This window comes from Pelodiscus sinensis, chromosome 7, assembly GCF_052426305.1.
Source record: "Pelodiscus sinensis isolate ZL-2025 chromosome 7, ASM5242630v1, whole genome shotgun sequence".
NCBI classification, from domain to species: domain Eukaryota; kingdom Metazoa; phylum Chordata; order Testudines; family Trionychidae; genus Pelodiscus; species Pelodiscus sinensis.
The window spans coordinates 33,523,606-33,540,200 of NC_143058.1; the positions used below are offsets into that span (position 1 = coordinate 33,523,606).

Sequence of the window (16,595 nt, forward strand, 5' to 3'; positions counted from 1 at the left end):
GGAGCACAGGAAGTCTCTTGGCTGCGCCCCTTCCTCCTGAGGTCCCGCTCCTTCCAGGGCAGCCTGGAGCCACTTCTGCCATTCTGAACAGCTGGAGGTTCCCTGTGGTACCGCATGCTCGGGGGCGGGGGCAGGCGGGCGGGGGCTTCATGCACTTCGCCATCCCCAGGTCACAGGCTGGATCGGTGTGCTCGGTGGGCCCGATCCAGTCTACAGAGGCTGTCTTGTCCACCCTTAGTGTAGTTTCCTATAGAATGCTGAAACAGCCTAAACTGATGTCACATAAGGCATTGACAGGAGTTAAGTCTATATCCCCCAAAAAAGGCCATGCCTCCTCTCCCCTCCTCCCCCGCCCTCCCCCCCCCCCATCTACCTTGGCTGGAAAAGCACAATTTAACAACTGTCACTTTATAAATCTCTGAGCTATTGCTGATCTAAGCAGATTCTCAGATAAGCATATAGTACTCAGGAAATATATACATCCTCAATTAAAGGGAGCCAAAATCTCTTCTGGGTATTTCCTGCAAGCTCCCATCACCACCTTGGTTTTGGTCTCTTCTGGGCTGAGCAACAAACAACTTGCCCTCCAGTTGCTGAAAAGGCTATTCAGAAATTGCTGAAGCAAATCAAATCAGAAGATGCATCCTGGGGCTGCTTCAAACTTTTCTAGGCACCAAAACCAAACTCTGAACTAAATCCATGGGATTGGTGGACAAAAGAAACTGGCCAATTGCCAAGTGGAATGTAGCTAGACCAGAATTTATCTAGACCAGCATCTTTACTCAGATGATCACTCCCTCCCTTTCACATCATCCAAAAAACACTGGACAGCTTGGCTATCATGCGAAATAGCCCTGAGGATGGACAAGGTGAAAAGACAGCTAATAACAATGGCTGGATTTCTTGATTCTTTCCAAAAGGTCAATTGAGAACAATTTATTTTGTAAACGGAGAACCAAGGCCCTCTCCACCCCCAGAGCCGTGTCTCAGATCAAAATTAAATCCAAGATTCTTTCACTTGAGGGAGCTGCTCTTGTATTTACAGTCTACGTACTAGCAACCTATATAGATTTAGTTGAGAAGCAATACAAATTTATTTCCATGCGAATAGAAATAAGTGGTTTCTTTTAAATGAAAGCCCATAGGGATAAGTCACAGAGCACACCCAAACAGACACTTTCCCATCTCCAACACAAACATGCACCATTTCTCCCTTTACAAGAAATCAGACTTAAGTGTGCATTATTGACAAGGGGTTTTTTTTTTTTTTTAAGCACAAAAAAATAAACCAGCAAATTTTACATTTTACCAAGTCAAACAGAGGAACAGTGGGAGAAGGGTAATATTTCAGCCAACATAGTTCTCTCAGGAAGAGAGAAGTTTAAGAATTCACGTTTTTGAAGGCCACAATATTATTTTTGTAACTGCAGAGGAAACTGCTTCATTTGACAAACATCTTGGAAGCTAATCCATAGAGCCAGAGGGGTATTCTCTAACAGGAAAGAAACAAGAAAGCTTCATAAAACAACTTGAAGTGAAACAAGTTATGGGAAAGTAAAGTCACTAAGCAGTAAAACAGACTGCTGTTTTTCATTTTTCAGAATGATATCACAGTGAAAGGACCAAGACAGAGAAAGAAGAGTGGTACCCAAACATACAAACTGTGGTTCAATACATGCAAGTTAGACAAAATTAAAGAAAAAGCATTTTTTTAGGCTTTTAACTCACAACAAAATGCTGCAACAGGTTACAGTTGACAGAGGAAAAATGATACAGGGACTCATATTCAATATTAGGAAAGAATGGGTAGAAATATTTACAGGAAAAAAATGGGCTACTTCATAAAGCACAACGCTGAAGCCTGACTTTGTATCAACTTAAATCTCCTTTAAAACACAAGACTTCTACAAAAACCAGAAAGCTTGAGGAAGAAAATTAACCACCCAGAGATCAGAAGCTCTGTTTCACAGCAATGACATAAAATTAGGGAACATCAGATCATGTGTCAAAGATAGAGCCAAAATGACAGGAGCTCCTCAAACAAACATGAGAAGGGAAGATAACAGCAACAGCAGAAAAAGCTACAAGGAAATGAAAGTGACTTTCATTGGCAAGTAGCCTTTTTTGCATCTGCAATCCTAAAACCAGTGAAGTTGTGTTGTGGCACAGTGTATTGCAGTGAAGTTGTGTTGCTGCAGATTTAGAAAATGTTTACTCGGTGTAAATACATTTGAAATTTAAAAGGTATTTAAAATTTTAAAAGGTATTTAAAAAGAATCAGTAAACCCCAATTACCTCATCCCTACAGAAAGACATACTTTACCCTGACAGAAAATATTTCCTAACATTTGGTTCTACACCTTCATAAGAACATCCCCCCCGCACAGAAAACTCACTGGGTGTCGTCCATAAAGTCAAAAGGAAGCCTAATACTCAAATCTAAGAAGCCTACTAGAGCTGTATTGGATCCAGGCTATTACCCCGCACCTGGGCACCTAGTTATTACAACTCAAAATTGTCTTTTGTTACACTGCAGTGTGACCTGAAAGGCTAAGGGAATACTACAGGCCCAGGCTGCACACATGCCGCATTGTGGGCTTCTCACTAGCTTGTTTTTGCATTAAGGAAAGGACTCCAGCTTTGAGCACCTCTCTGATCACAAGCCTCTGAATCCAAAGATCAGCCTATAAATCTCTCCTTTATTCCTGTAAGTGCGCTTCCTATCCATTTTCCCAAAAACACGAACCAAAGCCTGGATACCAAGAACACTCCGAAAATTGAAGAGCATTCAACATTTTTGTTCATAGTTCACTCAGTTCTTACTGTCCCTGCTTTGGTAGAATGAAACAAAAAGGACCATGCAGCACTTTAAAGACTAACAAGATGGTTTATGCACTTTAAAGTCTTTAGAGTGCTGCACGGTCCTTTCTTTTGTTTCAGCAAGATCAGACTAACATGGCTACATCTCTATTACTATTGGTAGAATGAGCACAATTGTTCTACTTACCTAAAATATTTTCATGCCGCAGCAACACAGTGTTGTATAGTTCAGTTTCCCTAAACCAGGATTTTTCATCTCGTGAAGAAAAGATCTTCACTGCAACATTTTCTCCTTGCCACTGGCCCCTCCAGACTTCTCCATATCGGCCTTTTCCTGGGGGGAGGGGGGAAGCATAAATGTGATTTTGATCAAAATTCTTCTTGAGTGTCAATGTTAGAATAAACTGACCTCAAGTCAATCCAGTCTCAATAAAACCATTTTGAAAGATGACAAGTGCCCTGCCTGCAGCTCCTTGCCCTCTCTGAAATGCTTCTTTAAAATTAAATGAACAAGTCTACATTAACACAAAAGACTGCATAGGTCAATGTGTCTTCTGCACCAACTCTATACATGGCATATATTTGAGAGATAAACATGACACTCCCCTATTTCCCCCACCACTGTCTCTTAAAAGACTTTCCCACACTGTTCTCTTTGCATGAAACACCCTTTCTAAGCTGATCCCTTAAGGCCTGAGTTCACATTCAGTTCTGTCTACTTAATGGGGTCCCATCCATAACTTGAATTCCTATGGCAATAGAATACATAAATCCCTGTGAGGGCTGGGCCCACTTCTACCATGGAAGCTGCAAAAAACTTGCTGGTAGGGTGGGTTGAGCAGTAAACGGAGCAAGCATACAGCTAATATGATGCACAACACACACCCGAGTCACACATTTTATTGTCAAAATGTAGCCAATATCACCTTGATTACTTAACTTGCATGTACACTCCTCCCCATATTCTTATCAGACTGGTCTTTAGATTGTAAGCTCTTGGGGATGAGGACCATGTGTCCTTACAGCTCGTTAAGTTATTGTGGGTGCCAGCAGGAACCATTATAATAAGTGCTGGTAATAAGAGTGGCATTACAGTCCAAGCTAGAATGTTGGCTACATTACAGCAAAATTATGACTAGATCTTGAGGTCAGCAGGGTACACAATCCAGACAATCTGCAAACTCTGAAAATAGAGCATGGAGTGCACACATGCTGGGGAGGCTGTATTCTTTAGATTTGATTTTGCTTACAGCCATAGCCCTGCAAACAACAAACATATGATATAGCCAAGGCTATAAATACAAAGCTAATTACAAATCTTCAACAGGCCATTGAGTGGACAAAGCAGAACTTCAAAAACAGCCTATGCCATTTTAGAATTTGAGTGTGCAGTAAATGCTAGATAGTCGCATACACTGCCTTCTGGACACCAAGAGCTTTGTGCATGCACCAGGTGCTCCTAGTCTTTTGCCATTCCTTCTCACCCCCACATATTCCATAGGCCACCCTTCCATTGGGACTCCCTGCAACTCCCTCCACTTATTCTCTCATGCCACAGGCTCTGTATGCCCCATCCCACCTGTCCCATTCTGCCCCCCGCCCCGATGTGACAGGGTCTGTCTGTCTCCCCCCCCCCCCCCCACATTCCTCCCCCAATCCCTCCCCTAGGGTCCTTAGCCCTCCCATCCCCATTTCCACCACTGTAACCAAACCCCACCAAATCTCCATTCCCCCAAGTCTATGTCCTGTTTCCATGTCCAACCACTCAGCTCCTCAGGTTCCCTACTCCCCAGTTACTACCCCACTCTGGTGTGGAGTGTAGAGATTTGCCAACATTGTCTGCTCAGGAAAATGCATTAGCAGCAAAGCGCCAAACAGCAGAGAACACGCAGTTCACTACCTATGTAATGACTAAGGATCTAAATAATTTAGACTCAATTTCACTGCAATACAACCTGTAGTCTTTGATATTTATAGATGCCATCATTCAAGGGTGGTTTGTGGGCTTTTTGCACATATGACTCAAGAACAGGCATAATCAAGTGTAAAGAGATAGGAGACACTGATGTGGCAGTGATGTGACACAGAAGGGATTTCCTGCCCCAGAACTTTCACTGGCAGCACATATGTTTCCTATCAGATGCTGCCAAATTGAGCTAAATTTGAAAGCAAGTTCAGTTCCTAACGTACACACAGGAAAGGACTATATCTACAGACCTAATATCATGTAAGATTATAATGTGCATCCTAACACTCCTGGTTAATACAAATTTTTAAGAAAATTCCACATATGGTTCTGACCTAAGTACAAATGGTTTCACTACTTAATTCATCTTGTAAGAACAAACAGCAGCACTACCATTAAGGCTAGTCAATATACACTCAGACTCAATTTAACTGTTTTGACTAGGGTATGATCTTTTCCTTGAAAAAAGGGAAAAAAATAATACAACTACTACTGTGAGTGATTCCTTATAGCAGGGGTGGGCAAAAGTCTCTGAGTGGGCCAGATCTGGCCTGCCTAGGGCTTTGATCCAGTCCGCGAGGCAGCTCTAGGCCCTGCCTCCCTACTACGTTGCCTCAGAGCAAAAGAGGGGCGCAAGCCCTTCTAACTGCTTCTATTTAAAGGGCTTGCATTTTCCCTGCGCCTTGTCTAGCAGCCGCGGGGAAAGTGCAATTCCTTTAAATAGAAACAGCAGAAAAGGATAGCGTGTCTCTGGCAATGCGCTAGAGGCACAGGGAACTGCATGCCCTTCCATCTTCCTCTGCTTCATGAAGCTTGTGTCCCTTGCAGGTATAAACTAGTGTAAATGGTGGAGTTTCTGTAACAGTCTTGAAAATATGATTTAAGGACTTCTGTAACAGACCTGCAACATCTGGCTAGTTACTGGTGAGCAGGTGAGGTCTTGTAGCCCACAAAGCGCAGGTGGTCAGACCAGATGAGCATAATGGTCCTTTCTGGCTTTAGATTCAGTCTACAAGTCTAAGGAAAAACTACACAATACCTGTAAGGCTACATCTAGACGGCAGGCTTCTTGCATAAGAAGCTTTTTGCGGAAGAGATCTTCTGAAAAACTTCTTGCGCAAGAGCGCGTCCACACTGCAAAAGCGCATCAGAAAAGCCATGTGCTTTTGTACAAGACAGCATCCAGATTGCTTGGATGCTCTCAGAAGAAAGCTCTGATTGCCATTAACAGAATGGACACGAGGGCACGTCTGCTTCTTTTTTGAGGAAAAACAGTTTTCCATCCACACATCTCTTGTGCAAAAAGGAGTTATTCCTCACAGAAAAAGGTATACCTATACTGCAAAAACTCCTCTGTTCTACTGATTCACTGTACATTTTCTTGCGCAAAAACGGACTTGAGGTACGGACACTCCAGGATTTTTGCACAAAAACCTGTGTAGTGTAGACATGTCCTAATAGTGCACTTGAGTACAACTATAACTAGCTACATTCTTATGCAATGTGTTTTAACATCTTAAAACTATAGCCAACGTTACCTTAAAACCATATTTTCCCAACAAATTCTCAGTCTCCCTTGCCATGGAACATTAGCTACAAATTCAGCTACAGACGTGTTAACACCGTATGACAAAAGCAGAGCTAGATATTTCAGATGCAAATTTGCATTTGAGGCAGACAGTGCAATACAGTGAAGAATCCACTACAAATAGCTACAAGAGCATTTCATTAACTCCCACTATTAAGATTTATTTTTTAAGATTCTTTTATAACCTCTCCCTAGTCCTGAAAGAAACTTAAAACTGGGATGATGGCAAAGAGCCACATCACAAATCAGCCAGCGACAGAAGGAGCAGCAATAGCCAGGTCTCAGATTCTTATGAGGGAAGGAAGCATAGAGCCAATGCAGCAGGATATAGACAAGGAACATTTGAAAAAAGGAGGGGCAGAAGGCTCTGCTGACTGGCCGGGGAGGGATTCCTGGCAGCATACATCCTCCCAGGTAGTAGACACATGGGTTCCTGCTCGAAGTACATAGAGAAGCTACGAGCCAAGCTGGACTTCCTATAACCTGTGTTGTAGTGTTTCAGAAATCCTGCCACTGTTTTAATGTAAGGGCTGTGCCAGTATGCCTTTAAGGTGGCACACAAAATTAAAGATGAGAAAATTAAACTAAAACAAGTTGCTATTGGGGATAAGCCAAACCATGCAACCTACTGGCTGCACTTCCGGATAATACTGGTTTGAGATTCCAATAGTACTTTCCAACCAACACCACCACAATTAAGCATCAACTTCTCTGGGATAAGCATGCATTATCCTAATTTTACTGCTAGGGAAACTGAGGGATGAAGATGTTAGGTGATTCATACAGGTGTGTGTCAAAACTAGGAATACAGTCCCACAGCTGACTAGGGATGTTATCCACACCTTCACTCTAGCTGTACTGTATCAACAAGAGAGGCCTGAACTGCCTAGACCAGCTCTAAATGATCTTTACCCAACTACTGGGGCATCAACCAGCACCACTACCCCTCTTGAAGCACTGGAACTGAAGACCACTTTGAGGGTGACATCCAAGAACCTTCTCCACAAACCCTGTCCTAGGACCACTGCAAAGACTCCAGCGAGCACTACAGCCCACATGGCAGCCAGGAATGACTGCCATGATTTCACAGACTGACAAACCTGGGGGCCTAGATTACACTAGGAAATCTTTTCAGCTGCTACAGCAGTTCAGGATCAGTAATGTACAATGGAGGTTTGAAGCTATCTTAGTCCCACCCTTGGTTACGAGATGTGTTGCACCTTTTAGAAGTGTAGCACAGACTCATCCTAGGTCCGCTGTTCATACCCACGAATCATAATTACTTGTGTACAAGAAATCCAAAGTTTATGAAAGAATCCCACACAGGTGACTGCCTCAAGAGTGGGGCATGCCAGCAGGGTGAAATTTATAAGCATCAGGAACTATTTCAAAGAGCCACATACTCCATTCCAAAACACTCCCTACGGGCAAGGACAGAATTGAACAGATTGCTTGAGTGGGGGAGTTTACATGTCTACTTCCTCACAGGCATTCAGAGTTAATGCCTTGAGTTCAGTCACAAAGGATCAATAGGTAGTGTGTAAGTCTCAAAAAGGCTATTGCAATACTAGTGTTTTAGGAGATAAAACATCCCTGTGATAATGGTGAATGAAAGGGTGCTATGTATGTTTTGCACTGGGCTAGACAGACAACGTGGGTGAGGTAATATTTTTATTGGACCAACTTCCGTTGTGGAGACAAGCTTTCCAGCTACCTTTCAAAGTGTCTGTGCAGCTTGAAAGCTTATGTCTCCACAAAAGAAATTGGACCAGCAACAGAAATTCTCACCCATCTTGCCTCTAATATCCTACACAGTTACGACTCCAATGCTAGTAAACTAGGCTAGTAAGTTTAGTCTGCTCATGTCAGTAGGCTCTAGCCTGCACCATTTCAGTGGCAAGCAGCAATGGGAAAAGACTCTAGCTTCTCAGGTCCAAGTTTGAAATTTCTGACTTTTAGACAAGCGTAATGTTAAACAGGGTGATTTATATTCTTATTTCCTAAGGGAAGACAAGACTCAAGACTCTTTTGAGCCAACAGATATTATGATTGTGTGTCAAGGCAAGTGACAAATACTTAAACAATCCAAACATTAATTCTAGGAGAACTGAAACCTAGCACTAATATAGTACCAAGGTAAAGCAATCACTCAGGAATCAGCAACATTTAACCTTAAGTCTGTTCCTGTCTCCAAATGCCTTCAAATATGCCATCTACTCTACTTGAGAAATATTCCTTTAATATAGATGTATCCGAGTTTCCAGTTTGTTACACTAGTGCGATGGCCTCTTGATTAGACAGTAAGTTGCAACTCAGGCCACAGTCTTTAGATTTGACTTTCTTCGCTATATTAATATGCAAATTCAAAACTTTTAGGGAAGCATAGTAAAATTTTGCTATGCATATAGTAACACTGGACATAAGGTTGCATAAGAAATTTCAATTATATATTTGACAAAGATAAAAAGAAAATAAAGCAACTATATGTAAAGACACTGCATAATATGGAAATTAACTTTTACAGTCCTAAATTTAACTAGGTAGGTTAAAATGCGTGTGTTCAGGAAAGTGTTTAACTGCTGAAATTTTTAACAGTTACATGTTTACGCATGGGATAGAGGGGGGTGGTTTCCCCAAGAACCAGTATGCATGAGGAGCATGCTTGTAAGCTCCTGCCTGGCCCCCGCCCCACACACATTCTGCCACCTCTGTGCTCACAGAGAACAATCTTAAAAGCACCAACTCCCAACTCAGTCCCATGCTGCTGCCTCTGATACAAAGGCAGCAGCATATGGGGAGGCTGTATGTAACGTGAAGGTTAACTGTTTACACGATCACATCCCTAAATATAATCCTGCATTTTTTAATTTGAACATTGACTTCTCAACCCTTATTCCACAGAATATATAGATTTAAAAAAATTTAAAAAAGCCTATTGAAATACTTTGCTTAACATTGCGAACGTTTGCTGTTTAAGTTTATGTCTCTAATTCAGGTAACTGTAAAACTATAAAATTCAATAGCCCCAGAGTTACATCGTACATCCATTTAAAATGGATTTGAAAATTACTGTCTTCAAATCTAGCTTATTTGGTTTATTTTGCTGATCATTTTGAAAGCCAAGTTTGACTTCTCTCCTGCGCAATTTCAGCTAATAGATGTTTGACCACAGAACGAGCACGCAATGCAAAAGGTGAAAGGATTTTTCATCAAACAGTCCCCCAAACACTTCACCCACAGGCAGAAGCATGGAAAATTCCACTTGAGAAATATCTGAAAATACTTTGAGTACTGAGAAGAAAAATAAGCTGTTCAAATGGAAGAAGTTGAAGCTCAACCTTAAGTAGAGCACCTGGTACCAGAACTGGATATACCAACAAGAGCTTTACTAACCTACGCATTCCAAGAGCGTAATCTGACGAGCCACTGTTCTTTGTACCAGGAAAGGAAGACCAGAGCCACTTCCAGATGTGCAGGAATGGTCCAATAAGTCCTATTGGAAAGGGAGAATAGAAGAGAAAACATTTAATAAATGCCAAGTATGTGGACTTTCTATCCAATACACATGTTCCCACTCATTCACACAATGTTCATCAGCTTCAGGATTATTAGGGTAGCACCCTAAGGCTGTGTCTACACTGGCAATTGAGCAACAAAACCAACCAAGTACCAACAAGTAGTATTTACACAGCTTGACTTTTGGTGACTCCGAGGACACAGCCTTGTCCCTAATGCTGTGTAGTGGAAACAAAGCCTGAAGCTATGTTAGCATCAGGCCCACATTGTGCTAATCATGGTGTAGACCAGGGCTACTCAACATGTGGCCCTGTGAGTAGGATCCTCTGAACATGGCCTCTTCTACTGGGAACACTCTCCAAAAACAGAAAGGCATCTCCCAGGTGGGGTGAGCATTATTGAAAGATGCAAATGGATGAGCTGGCTGGAACAAACAAATATGAGGTGTCGGTGTTTCTAGCCCCTAGGGAGGTGGTGCCGGAGTGCTGGGGCATTATGGGAAATGCTAACTGCTTAGCCTTGTGGATAGAGCCTAGAAGGTGCTGACTGGCTTACATGGGCCATGTTTGGGTCCTGTTCCCGGGCAGCCCTGCCTCTGTTCTGCATGGAGCTATGGACTCCCACATGGAGATGTCAGTCCTGCTGGGGATCCAGGACGGGGCTCCCAGGCACCTGCCCTTTTTTGCCTCATGTCCAGCCTGACTCGCATGTAAAATCACCATAAGAAACACAACCTGAAGCTTCAAGCTAAACACCCAAAACACAGGTATACAAAATTCTTATTAGTAAGAAAGATTAAAATGCAACAAAGACACTTGTTTGATGAACACAGGGTTTTCAGCCCTGGTTGGGAGACGGAATTCACTTTTGCAGAGATAAATGGAAAACGAATGCTGCGTCTCTCTCAAAAGACTATCACTGCATTAAAGAAAACAAACCTGCAACAGCACCATGAATCTTGTGTCACTGAGTTCAAAGACTTTTATCCACCTGACAGCAGTTTAAGACTTAAGAGAAGTTTCTTACTGGAAGGTTTCCATACTCAAACCAAGATATGTTCTGTTGGCAAGTTAGAGACAGCGATGCTGTTACAGAAGCCTCCTTCAAAATGGCTTGGCACATAGCAAAAAATCTAAAAAAAAAACCCTTTTACCAAAGGTGAATTGATGAAACAATGTAACTACAGCTTATCACTTTTTGCAGAATTTAAAAACAAAGAAGATATAGTTAAATATCAAACTGCAAGTGTCTGATTCAATTGTAGGAAGATGAATTGAAAGCATTTCAGGCGATCTGTTTTCTAAATTGCTAAAAGACACTGAAAGCACTGAGTATTTCAGTCTGGCAATGGACGAATCTACTGATCATTCAGACATATCTGCTCATAATCTGGGTGTGTTTTTTCAATTGCAAAAAATATGTCAAAGAAAGGCTTACTCTGCTACCTATGATGGGTCAAACTATGGAAGAGGACATTTAATTTGCACTGATGGCATTTTTAAAGGACCAGGAAAATGCACTGATTTAAAGACGCTTACTTCAATAACAACTGATAGTGCTCCCTCCATGGTCAGAAAACAGAAGGGGATAATTTCTATGCTGAAGAAAAACCCAGTTTCCAAATTTCTTTTCATACCATTGCATTCTGCATTAAGAACAGTTATGCAGCAAACTGAAGAGAGCACAACGGATAACGTCACAAAAATCATCAACTTCATTGTTGAAAATGCCTTGAAACAGACAATTTCAGGCTTTAGTTGAGGAATATGAAACAGTATGGTGACTTGGAAAAGCTTGCAGAAGTTAGATGGCCGTGTCGAGGCAAAGTGTTCGATCAGTTTATAGATCTACAGCCTGCTGTATAAGTGTTTTTGGAGGCAAAGGATCACCAGGATTTACTCTTGTGTTTAGATGAAGAGACATTCCTGCTAAATGTGGCTTCTCCTGTATATGACATGCCACTTAATCTTAAGCTTCAAGGAAGAAAGAAAAAAAAAAAAAAAAAGAGCTGCCTTCTCTGACGTGCAATGTTTCTGCATTTGAAACACGAAAGTGGCCCTTTTTGCAGATCAACTTCGTGAGAAAGACTTAACTCACTTTCTCATTCTCAACTCGCAAGTGACACAGCTGAGTGAACATAAATCAGGCAAAAAAAGATGTTTTTTTAATGGAGTACATCTCAGAGCTGAAAACCAAATTTTCTTCTCGTTTTCTAGATGTCAAGTCCCAAGGGTTACATTTGGAGAAGTGATGATATAACTGCAAAACAACAGTATTTTAAAAGCTAGGCATAAGGAAAAGGACACAAACATTTTGGATGACCTATGTACAGGAACACATGTACCCTGCATTACTGAAATGTGCCAAAAAAGTGCTAATTTGCTTTGGGTCTACATATATCTGTGAAAGTTCATTCCCCTCCATGGGAATCAACCAGCCAAAACTGCGCACCTCTCTTATTGACAGACATCTGACTGACTGTCTCCGTGCTGCTACAATGGAATACAAGCCTGATGTGAAACAGCTGGTGAAAAGTTTGCAGACACAATTTTCACATTGATTGTACTTATACTCCAGTAAATTCCAGTACTGTATCGGCAGTTTGATTTGTTAAAATTCTGAAGCCAAAATAAAAAAGAGTAGTCAATATAATGGTCTTCTGTTGATATGTGTTTTAGTTATTAATGAGCCATGATAGTCCAGGAATTCAAAAGTGCTGTCATATGGGTGGAAATAAGGTACAGTAGACTTCTGATAATCCGGCACCCTTGGGACCCAGGTGGTGCCGGATTATCAGAAATGCCGGACTATCAGGAGGTACTCTGGCAGGGGAGAAGCGGAGGAGGGGGTGGGGGTGTGCCAAACCCTCCCTCCTGCTGCAGGGAGGCAGAGCCTGCGAGCAGAAGAGGAGAGGCGGTGACAGGCAGGCAGCCGCATTCAGGACGTTCTGGTCAGTTACGGTCACTCCCGCTGGATCCACAGCCGACACTCAGTTAATGTAATTTTCCTCTCTACTGCCGGGGGGGAGAGGGGCAGAGGAAGGTAGGGGTCGGTGGGAGAGGGGGAGGGAGAGGGAAAGGGGTCTCCCACCGACCCCTACCTTCCCCTGCCCCCCCCCCCCGGCAGTAGAGAGGAAAATTACATTAACTGCGTGTCGGCTGTGGATCCAGCAGGAATGACCGTAACTGACCAGAACATCCTGAATGTGGCTGCTTTGGCACATCCTCGCCCCCTCCTGGTCCCCCTCCCCCTCTCCCACCGACCCCTACCTTCCCCTGCCCCCCCTCCCGGCAGTAGAGGAAAGTTACATTAACTGCGTGTCAGCTGTGGATCCAGCCGCAGTTAATCAATTACTCTAACAACTTGAAGCAGCTGTCGGAGCACTTCCGGGTTGCAGTTGGTGCCGGACCATCAGGCGTACCGGACCACCGGATGCCGGACCACCGGAGTTTTACTGTATATATTAAATGTTATTAATATCAGCAAAACTAACTTAAATGGGGCCTGCGTGTTATGTATGCTTGCCTTAATCTTCGTAATCATGCCCATCAGTGTGAAAGAAGCTATTTGCATATATATGCAACCACACTTAAGTTGCAGCCCTCCGAATGTGGTGTGAGTATCATTGTGGTCCCCCGGGCTTCCAAAGTTCAGTAGCCCTGGTGTAGACAGACACCCTGCCCAGAGGAGATTTCGGTCTTAAACCACAAGCTACAAAGGGTGGGGGAAGAGAGATACAAGTTTTAGATAGAATTATTTTCTATTGCAACCAGCTATCAGAAGTTTTCTTCCAGACAATACCTAGATAGAGAAAAATAGCCTCTCAAGTCTGCTCCTACTTTTTAGTTAGCAACTGTACCTGCCACATCACCATTTTCCTCCAATTTTTATTTTATGCAATAAAACAGTATGATTGACGTTTACTGCTTCTACTACTGCCCTTAGGAGTTTGTTTGCTCTATTCTGGAATGAAATTTAAACACTCTGCTCTTCCTTTGCTTAGCTTGTGCCCCCTCAATCCTATATTTGTCACTGTCTCACATGACCTTATATCCGCTTCACTCCCTGTTGGAGCCTTCCATTCCTCACAAGAGAATTTCCTTCCAAAGGATAGGAACTTCCTTTCTCTGACCTTTCCGAATTTAAGTCCCTTCAACTCCCAATACAATTAAGGAAAAGTAAAAATATAGCATTAACCTTTTAAGATCCACATAAGCTTTTGCTTTTTCAATTGCAATACTAGCATATTCTTTTCATAAAAGGTTATTAGAAATGCACCCTTTTGTAACTGTGGCCATGCTAATCACACAGACAGGGGGATCACCCATAACCAGGGCTTGCCGAACCATGGCGAGCCCCGCTCGCCAGCTGTGCTGTCCGGCGAGCGGCACATACACAGATCGTTCTGCACATGCGCAGATTGCCCGAATCCAGCTCTTCTGGGTTGCAATCTACTTGCCACGGGTGAGTAGATTGTATTATTTGTCAAGCCATGCCCATAACTAATAGCTGATATCTCACCATAAAAATCAAAGTTTGCTCTAAGAATCCCTAGAGGAAATCTTACATTTTAAAAGATCTTTAGAACTTTTAAGCTCACGTTAAATAGCTTTCATTTTGACTGGCTTCAGAATAAGAGATTAAATTTCAACAGCAGTTAACTTGAAAGAAGAAAATATATTTCTACTGTAGAAGGGTCTTTCCCCACCCTTCCAAGACCTGGTCCAGATTCAGATTTTTAGACTGGTTTAAAGCTTTCATTTCAGGAATGCTTTTTGTTTAAATACTTATACACCGGCACAACCCCTTTTAGTGTGGATACAGCTGTATCAGTTTAACTTTTCCTGTGTAGGAATAAGCTATTCCGTATAAACTCCTTTCTACTACAGGTTGACACTCCATTATCCAAATTGCCCTAATCAAGTAACATCCCTTGTCCTACATTGTCAAGTTGACTCCATGGGGCCCAAGAACATTGCCAGACTAGGGCAGGCGGAGCACAGGAATCCCAGGCTTCAGTGGGGCTGCTGCAGAGAGCCCCTGGTGGCAGCAAAACTGCCAGGCTGAGCATGGAGTCCCTCCTCCCAGGTGGCAGCAAAGACATAGGGCAAAAGTGGAGCCTTGGATTACAGCAGAGTTCCACCCTCTGAGGAGGGCAGAGCCTCAGGTGGCAGCGAGGAGGCTAGGAGGAAAAGTGGAGTCCCCAAGTGCATTGACCTTCCTTGGTCTGAGATCAGTCAAGTTCCAAGGGGTGCCAGACCAGAGAGGTTCAATCTGTAGTTAGTATAACTGAGTCCACACAAGGGGGGCCTGTACCACTTTAACTGTAAGGTATTGTTAGAACTAAACAACCTGTGAGTAGATATGGGCTAGCTTTCTAGTCAAGCGCTAGAACAAAGGCACCAGTTCAACAAAACCATCCCTAGACAAAGTAGTACTTAAAAACATGTTGAAGGCCTTTTGATTTTAATGGAATTTAAGCCTGCTCTTAACTACTTTACTCCACAGGTGCCAAAAAAAGCATTAACGCTGTTTTTGAATTTTGAAATGCAAGATCAGTCCATTATTGAAAAGCTAGGAGTTGCCACAGGGTGGCAGCAGTTGACTATTCCAAAATGGGACTTTTTTGAATGTCAGTTTTCAGAGTAAACTATGCTTTAAAAACAGGGGTGCGTTGTAAGAGGCTGCTCTTTTGGTTATCAACATAACAAACCTATGTGCTCAAAACACATTACTAGCCTGTCTGCCATGCCACTATTTATTTATGTAAACACATAATGGACTGAGTAAGTCTTGTGGAAAACAGCATGTGATCAGGTCATTAAAGACAATTAGGGTTGGAAAAATCAGAATTAGTTGAGGGACAGGATCTCAAAGTTGTCTAAGGGGTAGCATAAGCCTTCCAGAGGCTAAAGCTTGACAGCTTCAGTGCTGAGCTATATGGCTTAGGTTTTAGGTCCCCCACCTAAGGTTGTACCCCTTGGGCTTCAGCTTTGCATGCTCCCCACTAACTCCCTCCTGTCTAGGGCAAGCTCAAGCTTTGGTTCTCCCACACGGGGTTGTGTCGTAATTTTTGTCGTCAGAAGGAGGCTGCTCTGCAATGAAGTTTGAGAACTCCTAGATTAGGTTAATCGTGTCAGTAAATGTTGACTAACACACACAAAATTCATCAACAGTAGAAGTTTACAAACAGGCAAAGAAAAAGGTTGCTTGAGAATGTGAATAAAAGCCAGAGATTTACACTTTTGATTGAGGCTCATTATAAATTGACTAGCAAGTGAATAGTGAAGGTATGGATGATGTGTTGATTTAGGACTTATTTTATATATTTTGACATGTGAGATTGACAATTTGTGCTTCAGCACTTTCTACTGCTTTAAGTTTTTGAATCTCAACACCTACGGGCTGTCCCCCTGCTCTCTTCCCCCCCCCCCCCCGATAACTTCCTACAACTATGACAATTTAAAATCTATACAGATCTAAAAATGCTTAAAATGAGCACCAGTGTAAATTATTAAAAACTGAGTTGCACCAGACTTCACACATACACATAAAGGGGCTGGATAAAGGTTGCAACGGGCAGCCTTCACTCTGGCATTTCCTCAACCTTCACTCTGACATTTCCTCATGTCAACCTTGACATAATTTTAAAACAGGAAATTACATTAAAAAAATCTTAGTAAAACAATTACTTTGATCAAGTGG

General features: G+C 42.5%; 1 protein-coding gene across 2 annotated transcripts in view; it reads right to left on the reverse strand.

Moving 5' to 3' along the window:
- Window positions 1-16,595, reverse strand: part of ACVR1 (activin A receptor type 1) — a 113,909-nt gene that overhangs the window by 27,183 nt on the left and 70,131 nt on the right. For both annotated transcript variants that reach the window (XM_075933431.2, XM_075933432.2), the window contains exons 5-6: window positions 9,768-9,867; window positions 3,008-3,154 (exon numbers count right to left, since the gene is read on the reverse strand). In XM_075933431.2, coding sequence (XP_075789546.1) covers window positions 3,008-3,154; window positions 9,768-9,867 — 247 coding nt within the window. The remainder of the gene's footprint in view (window positions 1-3,007; window positions 3,155-9,767; window positions 9,868-16,595) is intronic.